A 17,635-nucleotide genomic window follows, 5' to 3' on the forward strand; every position below is an offset into this window, starting at 1 on the left:
ACAGCAAGAAGGTCGCTGGTTCGAGCCTCGGCTAGCTCAGTTGCCATTTCTGTGTGGAGTTTGCATGTCTTTGCGTGGGTTTTCTCTGGGTGCTCCAATTTCCCCCAGAGTCTAAAGATGTGCTATAGGTGAACTGGGTACGCTAAATTGTCCGTAGTGTATGTGTGAATGGTTGCGGCTGGAAGGGCATCCGCTGCATAAAACATGTGCTAGACGGGTTGGCGGTTCGTTCCGACATGGCGACTCCAGATTAATAAAGGGACTAAGCTAAAAAGAAATGAATGAATTCTAACATTTGTTTTGGCTACGATCATTATCAGAAATTACAAAACAAGATTTGTTGTAAATTTAATTTATTAAATTAATATATGAAAATTATAAGGTTTCTCATTATTAAGTAGCCTAATTAGAGGGTTTCTCATTATTGAGAAAAAAAGTCACTATTAATCATAATCGTTTGATCATGAACTCAAAGTTTCTTATGAATATTATTTTTACTTTTAACTGTGTGAGAAACCTTCACCCACAAACCCCATTTTGCTGTTTTAAAAGTGTCATTTAAATTGGTAAGAAACTAACGAGAGAACACTCTCGCTTATCTTGCAACATCAATAAGACTGCCCAAATACTCAAACTTTCTGTGGTCACATGTCTCTTTCTCTCAACACATGTACTCAACGAAGAGTGCAAAACCTTTCCACATAGAGGTGATTTATTATAATCTCAATGTTACAGGGAGGCTTTCATTGAGTACAGTACAGAAATTAAGAAAACATCTTTTACATTTGCTATTTATTATTAGTTATTGTATTTTCAAACAGTGATTACATCAGCTTTCTGATTGCTGGTGTGTGCGCTTTTTCTGCAGAGCTGTTGTGATGGAGCTGGACCTGTAGAGAAGGGAACTAACACATTTGAGGAAAAAAGAATCCAAAATAAGAGGTAAGATAATTTTATTACTAGCACTACAGAAATCAAATGACACATTGTGCAGGAAAATGACTTCGTTTTTGAATGTTTTTTATGTTTTGTATGATCTGAAATATCTGGTGTGTGTGGTGAGAGTAAAGAAGTCCACAGCAGCATCCTGGAAATGCTGTAGTGCATGGGTGCCCAAACTCAGTCCTGGAGGGCTGGTGTCCTGGAGAGTTTAGAGTCAACTTCAACTAAACTCTGCAAGACAGCTGCAGTTCTGGATGCAGCTGTGTGAAAGTGTTTTGCACCATATTCACTGCAACAATAGTAGCAAAGAACATGAGCGGATGAGTTTCTGTATTTGTGATTCGTCCGATGGGATTTGTGCACCTGCACAGAAGGATTTGAAAAGGTGTAAATGTTGCGTTGTGTTTGTTGGAGACAAAAAAATACATACACACTTTGCAAATTTTCTCTAGAAGTACAAATTTACTGATACACATTTGTGGCTATTCTTTACAAATACAAATTACACTTAAGAATTTAGCATGAATATATTGTATGATAGTTCTCTCTTTCTCTATCCTTCCTCTCCCTTGTTTTCAATCTACTGCCCACACTCCAGTGTAGTAGGTGGCGGTAATGGGTATATTTGTACAGGGCCTTTGTATGACGTTGTGGTTACGCCCTTTACTGTAAGAACGCCTCCCCAGGAAAAATATAGTAACCCGAGTTGATCTCCCTTTAATCTGTTCCTAAGAGTTAAACTGGCCTGAATCTGATACGGAACACTGAGAAACCTAGCCTGAACAACTAAAGGTAACGTTAAGAAGTTTTCCTCTTCTCTGAGCACCATCTAACGTTAACGTTATACTTTTTAAACAGAAACCAAAACCAGTTTAATAGAAATGTTTGTTATTTCATAGTTTGGCGTGTAATTATGTGTTGTGACACGATTATATTTTATGTGTGTTGGACTAGACTAGGGTTAGGGTTATCGACTATTACACTAAACAGACCATTGATACTGTTTATTCTAACGTTAAATGTTTATGGAGCTAAACAGGAAGTGTTACGTTAATGTTAGTGGCCATCACGCCCTTCCAAGTTCAACGCGTTGCGTAACGTTATTTTTAGCATAAAAAAGGAATCTGTAAGATATTTATATGAGGCTTGGTTAGTTTGACTTTAAGATTAGTTTTAAGCAAGTTCATCAATCTAAACCGCGTCTCAATTGTTATGCTAACCGCTAACATGCTAACCAAAATGTGTTTTTTTTTTTCATCTTTCGTGTATTTGTGTTGTACTGAGTAATAGTATTTGATGTATGATTAATTATAATGCGATGTTACGACGACATGCGACGTTAATAAATTAAAACCGGCCTATAACGTTATTGATATGCTAGCCGCGAACAGAAAAAGTTCCCTCAATCTCTTCGTTTGTTGTTGACACGTTGTTGTTTAAATGTGAATTTCTGTTAACTAAGTTGTATTTTTATGTCTATTAATTTCAGAAATCAAAAACGTATTTAGTGCTGCCATTCACCGGTATAAGATGCCAAGAAATGTGCTGTCTCTCGCTGTTGCTTTTTTCCCCTGTCTTTTGATGTGTACACATGTTCAAGGTGAGTATCTATCTATCTATCTATCTATCTATCTATCTATCTTGGCTGCACGATATATTATTTCAGCATCGATATCGCAATTTGTTCAAACGTAATATTCATATCGCAGGATCTGCAATGTCGAACTGGTATTTTATTCTTTTTATTTTCTGCTAATTTGTTCCTTTGATGTGAAAAAAATATTGTAAGCATTGTATAACTCATTTTTTTGTATGCTATTGTTCTTATTATGCAATAAAAAAAAAACAAATAGGAACAAAAAATGTCGAATTGATCCGGAGCCACGTTTGAAAATATTTAGATTAAGTAATTGCAATGTTTACCCATAAAGCATTTATCATCTATGTATGTTTTTATTATTTAAGAAATTACGTTTCTAACGAAATATTAATTGTATTTATCTGTATATATACAATGAAAACTACAAAGTTATTTTACATTTGATTGCTAAATTTGAATATTGCTAGACTTCCAGAAAATTATAGAACACTGTATGTCTTGTTTGTACAATATTGTTGCATCTATCTATCTATCTATCTATCTATCTATCTATCTATCTATCTATCTATCTATCTATCTATCTATCTATCTATCTATCTATCTATCTATCTATCTATCTTTTTGACTGCTTTATCTACCAAACTACAGTTAAACCCACATGAAAACAAAATTGTTTTGTGACTTGTGGTCCTTTTACGTTCCTGTTTAATTATTGAGCACATTTAAAAATTAACTTGTTAGACCAAAGTACTAAATGCAAAATAAGCATATTCACATTCTTTCATGATGTGTTGATTGTGTCAGATAAGGATGATTACCTTCCTCTGATTTGGAAACATTTTAGAACCGGAAAGCTATACAGTAAATTAAACTCAAAACTTGCCCATATGAAAACAAGTAAATGTGTATGGATTTTTTTTAGGGTGGACACAAGAGTCTTTTCTGATTCATATTGTTACAGCAGCAAGTAAAAGAAAATGATTAGCATAATCATAACAGAGCAATTAATTAGAGCTCTAGAATAAAATATATTAGTTATAAAAAATAAAGCAGGGGTGACCAAACTCGGTCCTGGAGGGCCGGTGTCCTGCATATTTTAGTTCCAACTCCAATTAAACACCTGAACCAGCTAATCAAGCTCTTTCTAGGTATACAAAAACTTCCAGGCAGGTGTGTTAAAGGAAGTTGGAGCTAAACTGTGCAGGACACCGGCCCTCTAGGACCAAGTTTGGACACCCATGGAATAGAGCATGATGAAAATGTTCAACTAATTAATTCAGTCTGACACACAGGGATTTATTATAATAATTCCTAAAATTGTTAGTTTAAGTGCCACGTCCCAAAACCCGAAATTTCACCTAAAAAAATCTTATTTGAAAGCCTTTAAAAGACCTAAATCAGAGCAAGGCTTAAAGTCCCGTTGTTAAGTGTTGCAGTTCTCACAATAAATCTTCCTCAGTATTTTTGTTTGCCAATACAAACATACTTAAATCTATTTATTTATTTGAGAATCAAAATAAAGATGTTTTCTGAGAAACTGAATAACATTAAAGGTGCCATACAATGTAAATCTTAATACCAAGGCATAGCTAGTTCAGTAAATAGAAATGGCATACTGTGAGTTTCAAAACCAATGTTTACGAAACATTTCCTAAGGAGATTACAACAGTGATAGTTTTTAAAAGTTTATCTAAGCATATATTTAAGTTGCTATATATGTGGGACATTTTCGGGCAGGGACTAAAGCTCGCCATGCCACTTTGTTTACAAAATGCAGAGTATGCTGATTTTTAATCCAAGTTCATGCAGTGTCACATTCCTTCACTCTTACTGTCATTTCTCTTGAGTGAAAGGTTGATTAAATCCTGCCTGTGTTTTAGGTGTTGAAGCTTTAAAATACAACTCCAACTGTTCATCTGTTCCTTTTGTAAAGTATAATTAGAATCTTGATTTTGTATGTTTGGTGATTGTTTGTACTGTTCTCATGTGTTGATAGATAAGATGTTAAGGGTGTCTGTATGTTTTTATGTTCTGCAGAGCACCAGGAACCTGCTGAAAAACAGCATTCATGCTGAGTCAGGCCCGATTATCTTTTAATATTTTTCGGTTTAAAAATGATAACTAACTAAATATATAATTGAGACTATACATCATCTGCAACACAACTCGGGAGATATTTCACTCTCTGCTTTTCGCTTAAACCACTCCACCATTTCAGTGGAAAATATTTCACAAGACCTCTATTATCATCTTTTTTTTCTGACCAATAGAAGTATAATTATTTTGCATGTGTGTATTTCAGAGTACATCACACTGCTTGTGTGAGAGAGCAGGCAATGATGATGAGCATCATTAGTACTCATGGCAGTTCCAAATATGGTTAAACCCGAGCTTCTGATACTAGAGATAATTTCTGAGGTTACAAATGTGCATATAAAACCCTTTCAGGGGAATTTTTGACCTTATCTAAGCCACAAACCCACTGATATGTAGATATAAAGAAAATACTAAAACTTACTGAGTCAATGCACACTATGGCACCTTTTAAGTGAGCTTCTAAAATAAGAACCAAAGTGTGTGGATTAAGTTGTATGTGCAGTTCCAGATATAAGTAGTTGTTTTATTTGAATGTTGGTAGCAACCAAATAAATCCACATATGCAAAGAAAGCAAAACTAGTTTATCCTAAAATAGTTTACAATTCGTTTACAAATGAAGTTATGTGTAATAAAAATGAAATGACACAGGGAAAAAGTATTGAACACATGAAGAAAGGGAGGTGTATAAAGGCAGTGAAAACCCAGACAGCAACTGAAATCTCAGCATTGCTTCAGCAATCCTCTGCTCTTCATCATTGTAAATTCATATTAGCTGCTTCAGGCCAACATCTGATGAAACCAGGGTGGACATTTCAGCAAGACAGTGATCCAAAACACAGCCAAGGAAACTCTCAAATGCATTCAGAGAAAGAAAAACAAGCTGTAGAATGATCAGATTTGATAGACGAGACTCACAGAACCATTAAGATTTCAACACTCTGTTGAAGTCTGTGATGAGCAATGCATGTGACTTTTTTTAAAGCTGTCATCACCAAAAAGTCTTTTATATAAAGTATTAAATACATTTTAGTAGTTCAGTACTTTGTCCTTGTGTCATGTTTTTCAGATTTATTGTTATGTTCCAATTCCATGTTAACAGCTCCTTATAAATATTATTCCCAGGAAAAAACATGACGTGTTCTATACTTATTTCCCTCCCTGTATAAAGTAAACAATATCATAAAACAATAAAAATGAGCGGCAGTTACAAAATGACAATAAGATAACACAATCTTATTTAAATGATAACCTAATTTAAACAAGTGAGTATTGAAGTCTTAGATTTGCCTTTATAAAACCTGCAAAAACTCTGAAAAAGTTGCATATAAATATTTCCTTTCTTTGAATAGTGTAATACTCAATGATCATGATTAAATTAGAAAAAGTAAATGTGAGTTCATTCACAGTGGTGTATGACCTAGCAGCATAGTATTTATATTGCTAACAACACCATGTTTTGCAAACAGAACTGTTTTGGTCTTCTGACGCTTGATAGTATTATACCATCTGAACATAACTGTAGTTTTTACTGTAGTCATGAAATGGATGCATATAATATACTTTAGTATGTCTAATAAACCCAGTGACTTTTGCCCGTACAACAGTCTGCTAGGCTGCTTGATATTGCAAACAAGTATTTGTATCTGATTGTTCTAATGTATTGTTTGAATCATAAAACCACAGGCTTGTTATATAAATGTTTTACAATTTACTGCACTTATTTTTCTTACTTGATAATGACTAATAAATCTGGAAGTCTTAGAATGCATTTTATTGAATGTCCACGCTGAAAATAAGGATAATGTGGTCTAGATAGAGTTAAACCTGGCCCTAACCAGAAGATGTGTTTTGTCCACAGATCACAAATGTAACATTAGCAGTTGAATAACTCTGTTAATGAGGATTAATTCATTTAGAACCTGTGTTTGCAGAGTTGTCTGTACTTTATTTTGCTATAATTTAAGTCTGCCTTAGACATTCCAAGATATGGAAACATTAATAAATAAAAATCCTCAACCTTTTCAGGCATTGCAATTTCAGCTCCAAAAGTAAAGACAGATTAGTAGTACTACTAATGATGATGACTATTAGATTAATGTTCTATTGTATGACACATTCACTTTGTTTTTATCTCCACAGGAGAGTGTACACTGCCTTCTTTTGAATCAAGGAATGTTACCTTATCAGCATATTATAGTCCAGATCATATTTTCCCAGATGGATCTGCTTTAACATTTGAGTGCTTTTCTGGGCACAAACCAGTTGATTCAAGAGCAAGTAAATCAATTACTTGTACAGAAAACCAGTGGACAAATCTGGGGCTCACTTGCACAAGTATGTACTGCCAATAAATGTCTTGCACATAACATTTATTTTACCTTTCATTTGTACATTTTTCTAAAATGCATTTCTTTGGTTTTTTTTTTAATTTAGAAATGTAGAGGATGCTGAGTAGAGGCCGTCGAGTCCTTAAATTGCTTAGTAGTTCTTACCTTTTTTATTGTATACCTGAGATTAGCACCTACATTGCGAGTCAGGGCTCTATATTAGCAGATACTCGATATTAAATTACTCCTATTGGAAAAAAATTAATGATCAGGACTCCTTTGTTATAAATTGTGCGTCTGCTTAATATTTTTAATTACAGAAAAATCATGTGGAAGTCCTCCAGAACTTTTAAATGGAAGATATGAAATATCTGGAGTATTATTTGGGGACACAATTAAACCCATTTGTAACCCAGGGTGAGTCAAGTTATTAAAATGTCATCTTTTTTATTTATTTATTTATTTTTTTTGCTGTTGTAACTGTGGAATTGGGATTGTGTGCTGTGTTTTGTAAGAAGACGATCGTTTCTTTCAGATACATGTTAGATGGGTATGGGTTAAATCAAAGAGTGTGCCGCGATGGAGGATGGGATGGCAGACATCCTACCTGTGAAGGTGAGTTATTTCCTAAATTTGTATAGAATATCTAATCGAAGAGCATGCATTCATTCTGTCTTGATAGTTTTAATGTGCTCATTACTGGGTGCTGCACCTGGATGTTTTTTTTTTTTTTTTTTTCAGTTACAAAATGTGAGGCACCACCATCTATAAAAAATGGAGATCTTGTAGATGAGCCATTGGAAAGTTATGAATATTCACAAGTCGTAACCTACAGATGTAATCCTGGATTTAGTCTTAGTGGAGTTTCAAACCTTCATTGTTCTGATGATGGGACCTTTAAACCAGATCCACCAAAATGTTTGGGTAAGTTGTGGCTGAAATGGTTACAGATGAAAATTAAGTTTTATTTGGATGTTTATGAAAACTATTATTAACCAGTTGATCAAATGTTTGATTAATACCAAATGTTTGTTAACTTTTTTTTATTTTCTAATTTTGCAGATGGGTGTCCAAAACCTGAAATTCCACATTTAATTAGAATTGGTGGAAAATCTCCCCCATACAAAATAGGACACTTTATAGAGTACAGATGTGAAGATCTTTATACATTGAAAGGAGTAAAGGAAATTACCTGTACAGCAGAAGGATGGAGCCCTGAACCACCAAAGTGCATTGGTAAGAATATTTAAAAAATATATATTTATACATAAATGAACAACACCCTTTAATGGTTGAAGATTTTAATCTGTCACACTCAAGTGGCTGGTAAAACAAATATAGATTGTCATGGCTAAATATGATTAATATTAGTTTAATTATCATGGATATTTCCTATGCTTAACTTTATAGAGCCTTGTAGTGTGCCTAATTTTGGAGGAAATATCACTTTAAATGAGGAGTTTAAATCCAAAAACCTTTTCCCACATGGATCCAAAGTAACATTTAAGTGCATCAGTGGACATGAGCCAGTTGATTCAACAGCATCTAAGTCAGTTACTTGTGATGAAACCAAATGGACAAAACTGCACCTGACGTGCAAAAGTAAGTACATTATTAAATGTGGTGTTGTGTGTTTTCATTTTTCATAAAGAGAGTTGTTGTGTAGGTAGTGAGTGCTGCAGGCACATGTGGGCCATTGGCAATTGAAGACACTAATGCTTAACAAAATATCTTAACAAAAATTTCCCAGTCTTGTCATTTTATCTAGTCTTTCTTTCTTTTCTTTTTTGCTCATTTTTAAAATAACTTTTTCCAATTATTAATAGTAGAGATAGCACGTCATATTGAATGATAATTAATCACACTGTACTTTAATAAAAAAAAATACATTACTAAAAATATGGCTGTCTGAGAGTACACTAAAAAGTAATGCTTTTATGTCTTAAATTATAGTGGTAGATCGCTAAAATTAAACAGGGCAAGTAATTATATGTAGATACACTGACAAATGTATGACACATATTTACATGTTTCTTTATTGATTAACCAATATGATTGACAAGAAAAATAAAAACAGCTTTTATTCTAGCCGAAATAAAACAAATAAGACTTTCTCTAGAAGAAAAAATATTATCAGACATACTGTGAAAATTTCCTTGCTCTGTTAAACATCATTTGGGAAATATTTAAAAAAGAAAAAAAAATTCAAAGGGGGGCTAATAATTCTGACTTCAAGTGTGTGTGTGTGTGTGTGTGTGTGTGTGTGTGTGTGTGTGTGTGTGTGTGTGTGTGTGTGTAATATAATATAATATAATATAATATAATATAATATAATATAATATAGAAATCACACTACCTTTGATTCTTAGTTTTGTCATTGGCCTCACATTATGATACATATCACGATACATGGGTCATGATACAATATATTGCAATAGAATATATATTATGATAGTCTTTTTCATATTAATGCATCAAAATACATACATAAGAAAACAAGATATTCAGGAGAAACAGAATACAGCTAGCAGACTGAAAAGAGGTTGTCACAGATATTAGAGGTGGGGTACATTTTTGATGCACTATAATATCGTGGTATATTCCGTGCCAATATTAAATTGATAAATGGACATGTATTGACTGACTATATTTTGTTATGCTATTTGGTTGAATATTAAAATACATAAAAGTCCACTATAGTAATTGCTAGTGTCGAGGAGTTGTTTTTTCCGCTGGTGATCCGAGTCACCGTCAGCATGGAGTAAGTTAGTAAAATAAAGATGGTAGCATTGTGGAAAGGTGCATACAACATCTAGAAGTAATAGAAAAATACATGTTGCCAAAGTTTTCCTTTGTGGACATGATTTGATATTAGAAAGGATAATAAATTGCACTATTTAATAGAATATCACAATATATACAAAATTGCAATAGTATTGCATTGTGACATAAGTATCATGATAAAATTAGGTTGTAGGGACTCTGGTCATTCCCACTCTTAATATTCATATAATGCCAGTGTCACGTGAAACACAAAATCATGAAATTCAGTCTGTCAAAATCCTTTTTTTTTTTTTTTTTTTTTTAATACTTCCAATTGTAGTTCACTAACAAATATGTTGTATGTGTAACTCTCAGCCTCACCTACAACTGCCAGAGCACCCACAACTGCCAGAGCACCCACATCTGCCAGAACACCCACATCTGTCAGAACACCCACATCTTACACAACATCTAAAGTGCTACCTGATGGTGATTAGTATTTTCCTCTTTACATACTGTATACTCCATTATAAAATCATTGAGGTTAAAGAGTTAACATCATCAAGGTTTGTAAAGAGAGCATTCTGTAGTGGTAGTAGAGAACTATTAAGAAAAAGTAATGGTCCAAAATTTTGTACTGGGAATTTCAGATTTATTCAGTGATTTATGGTTTAGAAAATTTCACATATTACTTGAGAATTAAAGTGGTAGTACGTTTTTTTGTAGATTCGTGGAAGGACTACTAAACTTCGTCTTTCTAGTTCTAAATTTATTACATTTTCCAATATGGGGTACAATGGGATATATGCACACAAACTTTTTATTTCAGTCAGCCAGCCTCAGCGCTTCTGGATAATTGTCTATACAAAATCGCAGCGTTGAAGATCTGATTTCTTAAAAAAACAGCAATCTTTACTACCTGGTTGAGATACGATATAAAGTGGGTATCTGACCAAACAAGAAGCACTGCATTAAATTATATTTTTCCCTGTCAGGTCTTTAAAACATGGAAATTAATTTTACTCCAGTATTTTCAATGGAATTTCTGATGGTGCTAGCGGTTACACGGGTTTTCATCTCTTTTTATACTTTAACAATGGATGCTTAAGTCTATTTAACTGATTATATTTGAATTCCATTACAACATCGATGCTGTAAAATTACCGTATGAAATTGAAAATAGTCACATAAACCTTTCCACGGAAGCTCAGCATTGGCTGAAACAATAGCTGTGCATATAGTCCATTGAAACTGCACAGATGCAAATCTTTTACCCCTAGTTATCCTTACAAGTTTCATACATGGATAGTTTATCTTTAATACTGAATTGAATGCACTAAATAAAAGATTGAGAAGGTGCATTGTAGAATCTTATCTTTACTGAAAATAAGCTCTTTATAAAGAGGTAGAATGAAAATTAAAAACTTGGGGTACATGGCTGCTTAGTTTTTTGCTGCCATCACATGCTATTGGAAATTTCAATGATGTATATTTACACAATGTATTCATCAAATGGTAATTCTGTGTTTTTAGAAACCCTGAATTTAGCATGTAAATCCATGTAAACAAATTCTTGTTTCGCTCTCTCTAACGCAGGGGTGGGCAAACTCGGTCCTGGAGGGCCGGTGTCCTGCACAGTTTAGCTCCAACTCTGATCAAACACACCTGCTTATAGATAGTTAGTGATCTTGAAGACTCTGATTAGCATGTTCAGGTGTGTTTGAGTAGAGTTGAAGCTAAACTATGCAGGACACCGGCCCTCCAGGACCGAGTTTGCCCACCCCTGCTCTAACCAGATCTTGATGATATTAGCTCTTTGTGTGTGTGCTTCATGTATTTTTCTGTTCCTTTTCTTTCCACAGAAAAAGACAAGTCATCACCGTCCTCTGCACCTCTAGGAGGTGAGTCCTTTTTTTTTCCCATTTGACAGTTTAGTATGCTATTTAGTGAAAATCTGTTTGTTTTTTTTGGTATAATGTTATGAACCCGTGGCTTGTAATATGTGATTTATTTTAGTATTTCAGTAAATGTGTGTGTCTGTCAAACATTCTAGTGCTTGTCAGAGTTAGATTTTTTAATTTTTTTTATTCAATTTTAGATTTGGTTTAAGACTTGTTGTGTTGAGAGATTTATATGTTCTGATAGTTTGTAAGGACACATCAGTACTGTTTTTGTCTTAATCCATTGCATTAATTTCTTGTGTTAATTAAAATTTGATCAATTTGTTGTTTTTTGCAGCGATTTTAGGTGGGATCTTCGGCAGTGGTGGTAAGTCTAGTCTCAGTTTGCATAAATCTGCAACCTTTATTTTATTTGGTTTTGAGGGAAATACAGCACACCAGGCCAAAATTGCACTGAGAGGAGAAAAAAAATACTCTAATTATCAAAATTTTACAGGAATAAAAAATAGTAGCTTAAAATCAGAACACGCTTACAACAGCAGTCAGGTTTATCTCAAGCGTTTTGTGACCTTGACATTGGTCAGGCTGAATATCTGAGGCTTCTGGTCATAAGTCGTTTAAAATAAGTTTGCTTTTTTTAAATCAACCCGTTCAACTGTCCCGAGAGAACTGGAAAAGCTCAATGTAATTAAATACTATTGAATTACTTCCAAATTATCTTGGATATTTTGAAAAATAAAATGTAATCATAAATTATCATGTAATTGATACGTAACTTGTATTCGTCAGCAGACAATATATACTAAGTAATGCAAATAAACAAACGAAAGTAATGTAGAAGCGGCCAAATCAGTCTGCAGGACAGCACAGTTTTATTTCTTACTGATTGCATCAGTACCATTTATAGTCTCAGGTATGAAAATAAATGCCAGTGCGTTAGACTTTATGCATGTCAGGTTCAGGTAAGAAGTTACCATTTAAAGTAACATCATTCTAACAAAGGTTTGTTTATTATTTATTCATTTGGTGCAATATTTGATAGAAAGTTGATTTAGAAAATGTAATTTTATTAGAAAAATACTCCAATTATCTTGTCTTTTTTTTTTTTTTATGCTGGTCATTTTCCGTGCTCACAATTCCTTTATTTTGTTCCAGGTTTACTCTTACTAGGATGTTTTGGAGTTTATATGCTCGTTACGAAACAGTAAGTTGTCAACTTTGTCTCAACTGCTTAATGGGATAGTTCACCCAACTGTCATTCTGATATTTTATTAACCCTTCTCTTGTTCAAAACCTATTTGAGTTTTATTCTCTCTGTTGAATACAAAAGAAGATATTTTGAAAAATGCTGGTAGCTGGCACCCATTGACTTCCATGGTAGTTTTCTTGGTTTTCCATGGTATTATCTTCAAAATATCTTCTTTTGTGTAAAGAAAGAAATTCGTAAAGATTTAAACCACATGATGGAGAGTAAATAATGAGGTCATATTCATTTTTGGCTGAACTATCCCTTTAATGCTTACTTGGTATCTAGAGTTCCACACATTTTTTAATGGGAAATGGAGATGCTTTGAGTTTTAATATACCCACTTATTTAGTCTCTTATGACCATTAGTTTAGCAATCTCTGCTCCTGATTTTCATGCAGTCAAATGATTTATATCTTTATGCTTTAAATCTCATTTGAGAGAAGGTTGAAGAAGGGGACAATCCTACACTTCAATTCTCATTAAAGTTCCCATGAAAAATTATTGTGGAAATCTGCATTTTGAAACCGTTATTGTGTTTCACAAATATTTAGAGATTTGTGAAACACAATAATGGTTTCAAAATGCAGTTAGATTTAGGTGTGTTTGTTTGTTTTTTAGTTTTGTTTTTTTTTGGTGAAAGGGTTCCATGTTGGTATAATGGTTTTTGGTTTCTGGGGCTATGTCTTGTGAGTGGTCCTGGTATGAGGTGTATTATATTAGTTGGTGTGGAAGGCTTTTTGGTTTCTGGGGCTATGTCTTGTGAGTGGTCCTGATTTCAGGTGTATTATATTAGTTGGTGGAAGGGTTTTTGTTTTCTAGGGTGATGTCTTGTGAGTGGTCATGGTTTGGGGTGTATTCCATTAGTTATTTAGTTGTGCATATACAGATACTGGACTTTTGGATTACAGGTCAAAACGTACACAAAAGGTGCCTACAAGTGAAGAGGGATCGCTTTAATACCCTCACATCCGTGGTAAGAACAAAGGGATCTATGATCTGAGCCAGTCTGTTAAAAAAATTAGTATCTCCTACTTCCTTTCTTGTTACTTTCTCAAAGCGACATGTGGGTGGTTGTATTTCTGTGGCCAAAACCCCATTCATCTTATCAAAAAAAAAAATGATCATCTAAAAATGTGAGAACAGGCCAGTTAAGTTTATGACAGACTTTGCAGCCAGATTACCGTTAACTTCGATCTGTGTATGTTTTGCTCATTTGTTTTCCGATTTTTAAATGGAATAAGTGAAAAGAAGAAAACGGCCATTTTTCCATTTTTTTTTTGCTCACAAGAAACTTAAAAAAAGAACGAGATTTTGGCTCTATTTTTGTTTTTTGGTTTAGGAAAATGGATAAACGACTTTAAATGAATATACACATGTAGACGGTGCTGAAACACCCATTTTCCTCTGATTGGTCAACCAAATCCGAGCTCGTGACGTCACCCTCAAAGTTAATAGTCCTCTGCAAATCAGCACGCAGGCTTTTAATTATTATTATTTATTATATATATATATATATATATATATATATATATATATATATATATATATATATATATATATAAACTAAGTTGACACATAATATCATTTGAACAACACACAGTTAGCAGACTTGCATTCATTGCGTATGCATAATTTAATAAAAAAAACGTAAATTAGCGGTATTATTAGACATTTGTCATTAAAATAAGGTCATAGTTCTCTGTTAAACGTAATGCTGCTGTGCACCTGATGCTGAGCAAAGAGCAGCACCTTGTTTGTATGATTGTTTCAGATCTACTGTAGGCCTTAATAATAATAGGCTAAAAGTAATAATTATTGTTATTTATTAAGTGTTATTTTTAGCAAAAGAAAAACCGATAAACGACAGTTTTCTTCGTTTCCTTTGTTCCGAATAAAATTGAGGGGAAAAAATGAGTAAAATGTACACGGACCAACTTGCACCAGTGCCTCTCTTATAAAAGAGAGAGAGCTTTTGAAAGAGATTTAACACCGGAAAACACAATTAATAGTTACTAACTCCTTTTTTTTTTTAATCAAACGTAAGACATTTTCCTTCGAATGGCAAGAGAAGACCAGGCAACTCTATTATACCATGCAGAGTGATGTGTAGAAAACTTACAATCCATAACTGAGGCACCATGATACACAGCATCCAGCTAGGAATAAGAATGTAGTGTATTAACATGCACCTTTTCATTGTCCAGATTTGGGTATAAAAAGTCAATTTTTTTCAGCCCTAATAAAATACAGAAACATCCCAGCTGCAGCTTTCAGCAGTTATGTGTAAAGTCAATAATAATGGCCCCAATACATCTCCCTGGTGGAATCCCATAATCACTTTTCTTTAATCTGATTTGACACCTTGCACCTGAGTTCTTTGCTTTAAATAAGCATTAAACCACAATGCAACCTTCTCTGATAAACCAACACTTCTAAGTCTAGCTAAACTTTCATGGTCCATTGGTAGTTAAATAAATAAAAGCATGCCCCGTGTTCTTTTGCTATGCTAGGGATCCCACAAGGTCATTTCCTTTTTTTCTTTTTCTTTTCTTTTCTTTTCTTTTCTTTTTTTTCTTCTCCTGAGTGCTTAATAGACTCAGGTTTATGTATGGTGATGGATGGATGGATGGATGGATGGATGGATGGATGGATGTAGTGTTAAATACTTTAAAAAGGTAAGGAGAGACTGAATGAATGTACTTTTTCAAAATGTCAAGTGAGTGTAATTGTAATACGCTGAGGTTCTATTTTGTGTTGGCTTCAATCTTTTGTGTTCATTTTTGTCAATTGATATGCATTAATATTGAAATCTAATGTTGAATCTCACCCAATCTTTCACTCTTCACATTTGATTGCTTGATTAAACGTTTGTCGTCGTCTTGCTAATACAGATTTTGGGTGTTTCTGATTACAGATTTTCTTAAATATTTCTGTTCTTGCATCATGTCTAAAACAGATACATGCAATGCGGTATTGCCAGGGCCACACAGAATCTGAACTTTGCTTAGGAGAATTTTCTTTATACTAATAAACAAACTAATATATCAATGTGTATTTATGCAGAATTATTTTGAAAGTACAGGAGCTGAAAATTTTTTGCAATGCAAATCTAATTTAGAACTGTTTGTTTGCCTACAGGTCTCTCGTATAACCTAATGCGTCCTACTAAAATACACAGAAAAAAGACTTTACAAACTAGATAGAAAACAGATCAAAGCATGTTATTCAATAAATAAAAAACAGAATAGTCTAAAATACTTGATATTCTTTGTAAATCACTAATTCTGTAATTCTGTATGCAGTGTAACACATGTGCTCCTTTTGACATGAAGTGTGTTTTTGTTGTATCCAGTGTAGACACCTTGTTTAATTCAGCACATGTGACTGATGTCTTTTAATTCAATGTCTTTTTTTTATGATGTCACTGATCAATGTCATATTTTTGGAACTCTAATTCTAGGTAAAGTTGCTGCCATTGGAGAAAAACCAATACAAATGAAGCCTATATGTTATACAAGCACTTTCCACAATCCTGCAACAGATCGACTGATTTCACGCCGCAAATTCCTCCATGATATCTTAAAGAGCTTCATTTGTACGTCATACTAATTTCTGATAGTTACTAAGTTTACCCGATTCTGCATTCGCTTGAAGAAATATGGCTTCAGATTAGTCAGGTTGATTTCACTTTTATAAAGTGTTTGCCTCTCTTCTATCTTTTAACTTAATTTGATGATAAACACTGAGTTTGCAGTGGTCACTTAATAAAAGTGTATTAAGACAGTGCATTCTTCATACCGAGAACAGCTGAAGATGGACATGTGATTTTGAGGGTTATAGTTAACGTAAATATGTTAAAGCCTGATTAAATTGTGGATTAAAAAAAAAGTAATACATTTTATATTTTGTTGTGTTAGTCTCAATTACAGACTTCCAGACTAATGAAGAATTGAGTTTTGTGCATCTCTGTTTATTTATAATTACTGAATTTTCCAAAGTACTCAAGGCCCAAAATGCTCAATTGTGTTTCACTTTAATATAATAATGGGCTTTGAAAAGGGTTAGTGTTTCGAGTGGTTTTTATATTAGGTTATTAATTAGATTTCAGACGCTTCATTCATATCGTAGCGATAGCAAATTCAGTTTGGTCACTTGTGTAATTCTGGTTCTCCCAGTTTGTAATTAGTGTTTTTCTTGTAATTCTCTTTGCTGATTGGTTTCTGTGTATTGTAATGGTTGCAGATCATCTCAAATTTAGTTTATCATAAACTGGGACTGCATTTTCACTGCTCTTTCATATTAGAAATGCTGGAATACTGTCAATCAACTCTGAATCTATTTTTGCAAATTGTGAATGTTCATTGAGCTGTCTCTGAGTGCCTGCTGCTCAAATTAAAAGCTCTAAAATCAACCCACAAGACTTTACTTCAGGTTGTCTTCGTCTTCACTTATTTCAGTATGATGTTAATAAAGCAGTCTGTTGCAAATGATCATGATTAAGACGGATGTTGTGAAGTTCGATTTTTGCAAGACGAGCTGCTTCACAACCACATTTCTTTTTTAAACAGGAAACTTGCTTAGTTTGACAGTTCCTTGAATAGCAATCAGCTAGAGCTCGTAAAGTGTTGCAATACACCCAGGGTTTAATTCGTAACACTAATTATCTCTGAAATCTGATCCAGCACCTCATTTTACCGATTTACCTGTTCTCTTCCGCGACTCCCCGTTACCCCGATCTGTTCCAGGATCTTGCAA

The 17,635-nt window shown here is 33.7% G+C and overlaps 1 protein-coding gene across 3 annotated transcripts; it reads left to right on the top strand.

The window, feature by feature from the left end:
- Positions 1-1,492: 1,492 nt before the first annotated feature.
- On the top strand, positions 1,493-17,305 carry rca2.1 (regulator of complement activation group 2 gene 1). 3 transcript variants are annotated; one of them, XM_056450063.1, is made up of 14 exons: positions 1,493-1,734; positions 2,432-2,542; positions 6,780-6,974; positions 7,288-7,384; positions 7,503-7,582; positions 7,709-7,891; positions 8,030-8,203; positions 8,378-8,569; positions 10,106-10,219; positions 11,593-11,631; positions 11,969-11,998; positions 12,787-12,835; positions 13,789-13,853; positions 16,341-17,305. In XM_056450063.1, exons 2-13 carry the CDS (start codon positions 2,473-2,475, stop codon positions 13,835-13,837), a joined length of 1,272 nt encoding a protein of 423 aa, XP_056306038.1. In that variant the 5' UTR covers positions 1,493-1,734; positions 2,432-2,472; the 3' UTR covers positions 13,838-13,853; positions 16,341-17,305. The 3 variants fall into 3 exon arrangements, with proteins under 3 accessions (XP_056306038.1, XP_056306039.1, XP_056306040.1); XM_056450064.1 differs by lacking the exon at positions 13,789-13,853 and having other exon boundaries at positions 1,495-1,734; XM_056450065.1 differs by lacking the exon at positions 10,106-10,219 and having other exon boundaries at positions 1,498-1,734.
- The last annotated feature ends 330 nt before the right edge of the window (positions 17,306-17,635 follow it).

This window comes from Danio aesculapii, chromosome 23, assembly GCF_903798145.1.
Source record: "Danio aesculapii chromosome 23, fDanAes4.1, whole genome shotgun sequence".
NCBI lineage: Eukaryota > Metazoa > Chordata > Actinopteri > Cypriniformes > Danionidae > Danio > Danio aesculapii.

Coding starts and splice junctions, on each gene's coding strand:
- rca2.1 (XM_056450063.1), top strand. CDS start 2,473: ATGCCAAGAAATGTGCTGTCTCTCGCTGTTGCTTTTTTCCCCTGTCTT. Junction 2,543..6,779: donor GATGTGTACACATGTTCAAG/GTGAGTATCTAT, acceptor TTATCTCCACAG/GAGAGTGTACACTGCCTTCT. Junction 10,220..11,592: donor ATCTAAAGTGCTACCTGATG/GTGATTAGTATT, acceptor TTCTTTCCACAG/AAAAAGACAAGTCATCACCG.